Here is a 9,432-nt window from a genome sequence, read left to right as displayed (position 1 = left end):
TTTAAGCCAAAATTGTGGAGGTCAGATATCGAGAGTGTAGACATCTACCCCTCTGTCCATTTCGAGCTCTGTAGATTTTTCAGATGCTTCAAATTTTACACTGCTAAAACTGCTAGACGGGTATATTTTTGACCTAATCTACTTAGTCACATTCCTTTTGTTGTCATTCCCAAGAATACTGTTATTTCTGTTGTCATGGGTACAACTTCATCTATCCCCCTCCCCTGCTCCAGCCAAATGAGAGAGGTGGAAACAAACAATACAAACAAAAAATAAAGTATAAATTGAAATAATCAAGCATAGCTTGCATGATTTCATGGTCGTGTGATATTTTTCTTGTCATCTGGAAAGATTTGATGTGGGCAAAGGTTAAAAATCACAGACAGATTTAGGTTAAGCTGGTAACACTTTTGATATCAAATTTATTTGGTTTCAAACTGCAATAAAAGTCTATTATTGTTCCTTCCAATGTGATTGCATTAAATTTTTTACAATGTATACTGCCATCTGAGCACAGTGTCTTATGTAAACAAGAAATAATATCAAAATAAATTACAATATTTAGAGACGAAGCCACATCAGCCTTATCTGGCCTCCATGTGGGTTCTCTAAATGTATTCAAAGAACATGTGGTTGGCATCCAGTCAAATTATTTTGGATTAGTGGGTGAGAGGTTGTTGAGGAGCATGATTTGTCTAGCTGTAGAGGTTAATCCTGGATTTGAAATCTCTGCTACAGCCCTGGCATGCAAAAACAGATGTCTGCCTTGGATCTGGGTGGTCCTTCTGATGACTAGGAAGTTTCCTGCCTCTACTTTCATTATTTTTATCTTGGATGGGAGCACTACTGTCCCCCCCCCCCCCCTTTCCCACCTCCCCTCCCCACCCCACTCTTTTCAGTCCTTGTGATACTTTTCATCTTTATTTAATTTGTTTCAAACCACAATAAAAAGTCTATCTTTGTATATTTCTTTCAATGGTATTTAAATTTATCTCTTTTATTTTATATATTATTGTATATCTGCTATTTGTAAGAAATAAATAATATTCAAAGAATACATTTAACCTTTTGATATAATATAAATCATAGTTTGAGAAAGCTTTTAATGGCAAAAGCTTTTGCTTTTTGTATAAGCTGTGCCTACACAGCAGCATAGGAACCATTCAAATTGAATTTATTTTTCCAGCTGCCCTTTTTTTATCAGAAGGCCAAGTATAGAATGAAACAATGCAAGTTATCCCATGTCCAGGAATAATTCAAATTATCTGAGAAAGCTATACATATTAATCACCCTCCATTAGTGAAATATTTTTCTAAACAATATCACTACAAAAATGCATTAATTTCTAAATCAATGTTTTACTACCAAAATTGAATTAAATCCCCTACCCTCCAGGAAATATCTAGTCTAATACCATAACCCTAATAAAAAATGTTAATCTTCTTATCACATTTTGGTATGTTGAGGATTTCCTATTTCAAATATAATATGTTCAATGTGAAGGATAATGAGATGGATAATATTATACCAAGAAACTTGCTCTTGAACAACCCATAATGGAGTATCAATATTTATCCATATTAATTTTAATCATTTGAATGTGTGAATATGCATACAAAGAGCCAGAAATCTTATCAAGGGTCACGGAATGCTATATTTGGTAATTCCATTTGTAAAATTTAAATTAGGTCTTCAGATCCACAAAGATGGTTTGATTTTATCAGTGACAGAATAAACACAGGATGATTAAAGACTAGAAACTTGCTCTCAGATGCAAATTTTTTTAAAGCCCAACATGTGTTTGAGAATAAGCCTGTTTCTTGTCCTTTATGTAGCATTCCTATCATTTTTCTAGATCACTAGAAACTATGTTTTATCCATAGGACTAAGCCTATAATCATAATCCAGTTGGTATCAGGATATGTAATCTACTGGATAATTAGAATGACCTAGACCAATTAAGCTGCATGGCAATCCTTCATGGCTAAGCTAATGACTGATAATTTCCAGGACAAATCAGTACTTCTAATTGATAAGACATTAATTTTCAATTTAACAATTAACATGATAGGACTAAACCAGTTTTTTAAAAATATTTTACAAGTAATTCTCAAATTCTCAGTCAAAAATGGCCTCTAGGTTTGTGTCTTTGTAATTTCCTTTTTCTTGGAAGCCTGAAGTTGCTCAATCCAGTTAGTCTCTTTTTCATCAAAAATTTTCTCACCAAATGCTAAGAGACCAAGTTGTGGTTGTGATGCCTCTGACTTCACTTTGCTTTTAATGCAGGATAAAAACTGTGCCTGAGTTAAATTGCGACTACAGAACTTAGGATGCCATGTGTGGAAGATACCTCTGTCAGCTGCTCGTATAACCACCAAGTTGCTGGCAAGGTAGCTGCGGTATAACTTCACGTCTTCCATTCCCCAACCCTTGATCGACAGATCAAAGCCACCAATATTAATAAAGTCATTCTTGTACTGACAAGTCATTCCATATCCAAAGTCCCTCCAATAACCAGTCTCACGATTAATGCGGTGCTGATTTTGGGTGGGAGGGGGTGACCCCCCATAAACAATCATAGGGTTATACAGACTAAACACTACCGGGTAGTACACTTTTACCCCTGGGGTGGAGTAGAATCTACAGCGTTCTAAAAATCCCGCTGTGAAGAAAACATCCACATCACAAAAGAACATGAGGACATTACCTTTCTCCCAGGCAACAGCCCCTTGTTGGAGACCATAGCCTCGGGAGAATGGTTTATCAGTAAATACCAGTTTATAATCTGAGAAGTTCTCCGCTTTGGAGACGTTTTTCATAAGGGTTTCCAGCTCTTCCTTTCCTTCTTGGCCGAAAAATACAACTGTAAGGAAAACTGACTGGTCCCATCTGATGCAAACATCGACAAAATTATCCAGGAAAAGTTTAAACTTATCCAGCCGTCCTGACAGGGGCAAAATTAAATTGATGAGTTCGTTATTGGTGTCGATTGTCTCTATACTACCTGCAAGGCGCAGGGGACCAAACGGTCTCTCAATTTTGACACGATGAAACACTTTGCTGTTTGCTGATTTGAAGTAGAAATCGTACTGTGAACCTACAAGTCGATCGATCCGCATTATCCCATCTACAAGATCCCTTGCTGTCGTCTCCATATCTTTGCCCTCGTAGTTGTAAAGCGCTTCAACAGCAAAATTCATCACTTCAAAGTAATCCTTGCCCTTAAAGCCGTAGGGCCTTTCAGCTGGATTACCCGATAGACCGTGATCAATTTGATAAACCGCATTGAAAGCCACTCCATCAAACGGAACCACCTCAAATTCTGTTCTCACAGGTTGACCCTTTAGAAATTCTCCTCTCGCTACTTGGCTTTTTTCTTTGCTAAGTTGTTGAGCGATTGTGATTTTTTCCGCCTTTTTGAGCCGTGCTAACTCCTTTGAGATTTCCTCGTTACGGGTTGCTTGTTCACGTATGGCATTGCTCAAAGCGCCATTCTCGCGTCTGAGATTTTTAACATCGAGCTTGAGGAGTCGAATTTTCTCCGTCAACAGCAACAGTTTTTCCAGAGGATCTTCGGTCGCCTTTTCACGATTTTTCACGTTAGTGTCTTCATCTACCAACCCTCTACATCTCGTAAGGGTAAACAATAAAATCTGTCCAATTAAAATGAAAAGAACCAATGCAAAAGTCGCCCGGAAGACGAACACAGTCGAAATCCTTGGCATGGCATATTCAGTTTGCTTGTCGTCGTTCCATCCAGTTCTGATTTCCACTGCTTCACGAGTACATTTGATAGAGTGAGTATAAATTATATATTGAAGTCTTCTCGTACGAGCGATTGAAAACGAACGTTTGAATGACCAGCTACAGCAAATATTACGCGTGAGTAAATCAGCTGTGTTTAATATTGCCACGCGTTTACTTCTGTTACGCACTCTCAGTGTGACATAAAAAGTAACGCATTCTTAAGCAGGTAATTATAAGCTTTTAGTTAATTTTCCCTCTGATTTCACTTTTGGATTCCAAAAGAAAATCACCAAGCGACAACGGGGTTCAATACATTAAATCCTTGGTTACGCTCGTGGTATGACGTGTAACGCACCGTAAATAGTTAAAAAAAACACTTGTTCAAATCATCCTATATGTTCAAATTCAAATGCAAATTTTCTTGTTTGGAAATTGCTTTTGTGTCAGCCTCAATTTTGAAAAAGTCAATGCCAATTTTATCTCTGATTCTCTTCTTAACTTCTAACAAAACTGGCCATGAAAATGAAGCCATTGTCGGCTTTTTTTAAAAGTAAAATTGATTTGGAAATCCCATATTGGAGGTTTATGGTTATGTAATCCAATTTTGTTTTTCTTGCTAACAACTCCTATCCCACTCATGTAGGTTGACAGTCGACCGACGAAGTAGCGTACAGCGGATGAACCATGGACGTCTGAAATTTCACCCGGGCTAGTTGTTGAGCTGTTTGAAAAGTTTTGCACCGTGAAAAATAAAATAAAACGAATTTAATTTTGGTTTCCAAGGACGCACTCGCAACACAAGGGAATTCATAAACGTGGTACTTGAACACTGTGTCACTTGGGAACGATATCTGGCTGTAAATAATGAGACAAGTCACTAGTGGATTTTTTGGCTTTTCAGTCGCATGGACTGTATTGACAAAGGTGAAAAAACTGAGAATTGCGATTGGGCTCGATAAGGATTTCTCTTTCACCGAAAAGAATAACTTGATCAGACATTTTAGTCCAATATAGTGGTATAGAGAAACAATAAAAACAACAGGGACAATGACTATAGAAAGCTTTAAGCTGCGTTTTTTTTCTTGTGAAAAATATAATCAGGATATAGAAAATTTCAGTTGTTCGTATGGTATGTGATCATCCCCGCCATCAATCAAGGAAATTTTGCCATCAATTTTTTTAAATAGTAAACCACGCGCTCGCTATTATATTGGTTTTTACGGCATTTCCGAAACAACACGTCGCCACAAATTTTGTATCGAATTTTGAGTCGAATTTTGTATCCCCAAAACAAATCACTCAGTAAATGTCCGAATGCATATCAATGAATGTTTATTAGAGTCCTATTAATAGCAAATTTGCACGTTGTCGTCATTTGACTACAACTACCAGCATTCCTTTCGTTTTTTCTTTAGCCCTAATTAGCATAAGAAACAGAAAAACTGAAGGATTCCGGTAGTTGTAGTCAAATGATTCTATCATGCAAATCGCCTATTATATATTAGGATCTTCCCTCTGCGTGATGCTCCTGGAAGCCGCGATCCTTCTGGTCAGTACCAACAAACAATTTAAAACCTCTGTGCACCCGTTCCACACGTTGTAACGCATTAACTAATGGACGTTGTATGACAGTAAATTAATGCATTGTAAATGTAAAATCTTAAACCTGTGGAGGCAGTGTTGTGTCGTAGTACACTTGTAGCACCAGTTGTTGTTTTGGGGCTAGGAGCATTGTTTCTGTTGTTTGCTCTGTTCTCCTATCAAAGGGTATCGTGTCATTCATTTCAGACCTTGCAAGAGCTGCTTGCTGACCTGCTATCCCAACCAAACAGAGTGCGAACAAAGATGGATTTCCTGCTTTTGCTTCAAACAGAAACCGGAAATCCGTCTGTGTTCGCAGGCTGGCTTGCATATACATCTGCTAATTAAAAATTAGATTATGAGCTCGAGATTTCTATGAGGGGTAGTTGATGAGGCCCAATCAACTATCGCCTCATAGAAATCGAGAGCGAATAATCTAATTGTTTTAGTAGAATTCTCATTGAAATTTCCTTCAAATGGCGATTCCAATTATTTCTGGTCTTAGTAAAAGAGGATTCTCGCAGACTGAATTAAATGAATGTAAATTTGACATTTGTAGTTGTGTACGCGCGTTTATCAATTTCTTTCAAGAATTTCGAGCTTTTTATTTCGAGAAACCGTAAATGCCCTCCTTTTAGTCTTCCTAGGAGTTTTCTCTATTCATTTGCTTCTAAATGTTCTTTTAAAACTACGGAGAAACGAGGAAACGTTGCAATTTTGTCGACCACACCACACTGCACACTAATGTGAAGAAACTACCCGGGTGGATAGTACAGTAGTCGTTTTGAAAATCTTTTTGTAAACAAGCGGGTTCATAGACAATAAACAATTGCAATTGTATTAGGTGGGTTAATGCCCGTTTTCCTTTTTTAAATTTTACATTTGACTTTAATGGCTTTCATCTAAAAAAGTTGAAAATAATTCAATATGATTTTTGAACTGGCGCGCAGAGAGAAAATTTAGTGGTGAACAATAAAGGCAATAGAGTGATTATGTCTCGGAACTATCAGTCTGATAGTTGTCCCTTGGAAACGTGATGTTCTTAAAACTAGCACATTTGCCCTCGAAGCTTCGCTCCTCGGGCAAATATTTTTTAACATCAAATATCCGCGGGGCAACTATCAGCCGATAGTTCCTCGAGTTTTCCTCGACAGGAACACTCTATTGTTCAGATAGTGTGCAATGACTCAGCCAATCAGATTACAGCATTTGCATTAGCATACTAGTAGAATTCTGTAGTTCGTATAGTGTGATCGTCCGGGTGAGTGTAGTTCTGAAAAGAACTGTTGTTGGTGACTACACTCACCCGGACGATCACACTATACGAACTACCGATACTCCTGGGTTCAAACCATTTACTAGTAGAATTCTACTAATAGTTGTGATAGCTTGTGCAACACTTTTTTCAGAGGGTGTCAAAGGGGTTTTTGCGTGACACTTGATGAGGGCACCAATTCATGTGGTACGCGTGAAAAGAATTCTCTCTATAAGACGCGCCTGCAGGGAACCATGGTGGGTGTATTCATCAAAGCAAATATCCAGTCCAAGACGATGAATACAGCTACCATGATTCCCTACAGGTGCGTTCCATAGAAGGAATTGGCCATTGATTCGTGAATTACTTCTGAGAAAACCAATGCTAAAAGTATTTGTAAGTGTACGTGACGCGTGAATGTGTTAATAGGGGTGGGGGTGGGGTGAAACGGCATCACAGCCCTCCTTTTGCTACCTTCTCAAAAAACACAAAATGTAAGGCTTCTAAACTGAAACTCCAAAGACTCAAACCTTCCGAAATGTTTTCTTCTTTTTCCTTCTCGAGCATTTTCAGCGCGCGCATTTGAGTTGACAATGACGTTACAATTACTGACTGCGACTGGAAGAGCCAATCACTGATCGGCAAGAAACCTTTCAAAAAGAAACCGACACAACATGGACTCCACGCTGAAAGTCGGTGATTCGCCCGCCAAAAACCACATTTCTCAGCCAAGCACTTCTGAACACGTGTCGAATCAACCTGTGTCAGATAACATCCAGAGCGCGAGCGAAGAGCAAGATGTAAAAGTCGTGTCTACTGAGAGTGAAGTCATCCCGGTAATAAATACTGAATGTACGGAGGAAGGTCATTTTACTCAAATACCAAGTTCAACTGATAATGAAGGATTACTTGCTGAAATTAGCGAACATCATTTTGAGTCAACAAGCGAGAGCGAAGTTCCTGAAACGGTAAAAGAATTACGCTTAGATGATGAAAAGGTTTTGGGAAAAGAAAGCCCTGAAACTTGTGATAATCAATTAGCTAGCGAAGAAATCAAATTGCAACCTAATGACTGTAAAATCACAACCTGTAATGAGGAGACTGTTTCAAAGACAGAAGAACACGAAGAAATGGCAACGATTTCTCAGAAACAAACACGGCTGAAGGAGAGTAGAGCCCAGTGCTGCCAAGCGGATAAAGCAAGTACTGGCGAAGTGAGAATCTTAAAAGAGAAGCTTGCTATAAGTAAAAAAGACACGGACACCATGCAGAAGTTATTGGAAGACGTGCGAAAGGACTATGAAGAGTTGCAGAAAAATTTTGAGAAGCGCGAGAGCGACGAAAAGAATAAAGCACTAGCTAATGAATTAATGAAGGAAAACGACGAAACCAAGAAGGAAAGAGTTCAGGTTAAACGTGGGAAAAAGTTAAAAACAAGTAGCAAAGTTTCAGCCTCGGACGAGAAAAGTGAATCAGGGTCATCCGAGAAGAAAAAGACTGATGTTACTGGGATCGAAAAGGAATCTTTAACTACCAGTAAAGTTTTCTACGCCAGTGAAGTAGCATGTCCTTGTTTCGTGCAAAGTATTCGTAAAATCGTTACGGATGTCAGAGAAGATTTCAAAGACACGATTTCAGTCTTTCAACAAAGTTCTGCGGAACACTGTGCGAGTATTGGCAAGGAACTAGCCAAGCTGAAGGACGAATGCAGGCACGCTTTGGAGAAAAAGGATTCTGAAATTATTGTATTTCAGGAGGTTATTAAAAGTTTGCAGTCAAGAATGGCTGATGCTGAAAGAGAAGCTGTTGCATATAGGGCGGTTATTTCTTCATCTTTAGAGGAAACGCAGAAGTTATACGATGATATTCGTGGGTTGAAAGATCAACTCTTGAGAACAAGACAAGAAAATGAAACAAACCAAGCGGAATTAGAAAAAATAAAGCATGGTTTTAAAAGATACTGTACTGCTGAGGAATATGAAGAGCTACAGCGTTCAAATTTTAAATTTAGGGGGGGTGACTGTAGCGTGGATGGCGGTCAAGTAAATGAAATTGACGATCATGTCAGCGAGGTTAGAAATGAAGAAGCCAAATTTCATCCAGTTTTAAAAAAAGCCAAAAAGGAAATAGCAAAGCTAAAAGAAGAGAAACGCGACGCAGAAAACCGTTTGCTGGAAAAGCTTTCGGAAGGGGAAAAATTAGAGAGTAACTTGAACAAACAGCTGAGTGCGGCTTTAGTTGATATGAGACGGAAAGAGCGCGTGGTGAATGAATTAAAAGAAGAATTGATGGCGTTAAAGGTTGAAAATACCAAGCTTAACGTGAACGTTGATGGGCTGGAGAAAGAGAAGGAAAATATGCTCAAAAAGCACAGCCAAGAGTTAGAAGCGGTTAAGAACAAGTTGAAGAAATCCAATGAAAGTCTGCAGTTTCACAAAGTGAAAAACGAACAAATGCGGGAGGACTATGACGCTTTAAATGACAGTTACCTCGGACTCAAAAATTATTTGGAAGAAGAGAAAGCGAAAATGCTTGTAGGAATGACAGGAGGTGGTGAAAATTTATCTGATGACGAGGACTCAATGGGACAGCTACTGAAGGTAAGAACACCGGAAATCTGTCTTTCCGGGTTTTTGGCTGAGCCTCGAATCAATTATGTCTAGGCACGCGGACAGACAGACCTTGGAAGATTAAAAAAAAAAAAAAACGAGAACCAATTGCAAAACACTTGACTAACACGATGAACATTAAATCACTTGATACCCTTCGAGTATTAACGCCAAAACAAGAACTTTATTGGAGGTCTTAAGCAAGGACAGCAGACAAACACAGACATGACCACCGATGG

General features: G+C 38.6%; 2 protein-coding genes across 2 annotated transcripts in view; one reads left to right on the top strand and one right to left on the bottom strand.

Moving 5' to 3' along the window:
- Positions 1–902: 902 nt before the first annotated feature.
- Positions 903–3,870, bottom strand: LOC110060714 (chondroitin sulfate N-acetylgalactosaminyltransferase 2-like). Its single transcript, XM_020767506.2, has one exon. The coding sequence runs from the start codon at positions 3,724–3,726 to the stop codon at positions 2,137–2,139; it is 1,590 nt and encodes a 529-aa protein (XP_020623165.1). The 5' UTR covers positions 3,727–3,870; the 3' UTR covers positions 903–2,136.
- A 3,153-nt stretch (positions 3,871–7,023) lies between these two features.
- Positions 7,024–9,432, top strand: part of LOC110060725 (uncharacterized) — a 6,552-nt gene continuing 4,143 nt past the window's right edge. Inside the window, exon 1 of the mRNA XM_020767520.2 lies at positions 7,024–9,184. Within this exon, the coding sequence (XP_020623179.2) occupies positions 7,259–9,184 (1,926 nt within the window). The 5' untranslated portion in view covers positions 7,024–7,258. The remainder of the gene's footprint in view (positions 9,185–9,432) is intronic.

Source organism: Orbicella faveolata, unplaced genomic scaffold (genome assembly GCF_042242905.1).
Source record: "Orbicella faveolata isolate gen_17 unplaced genomic scaffold, um_ofav_v1 contig_15, whole genome shotgun sequence".
NCBI lineage: Eukaryota > Metazoa > Cnidaria > Anthozoa > Scleractinia > Merulinidae > Orbicella > Orbicella faveolata.
The sequence above is the reverse complement of the archived record's forward strand: the minus strand, read 5'-3'. Positions and strand labels throughout refer to the sequence as shown.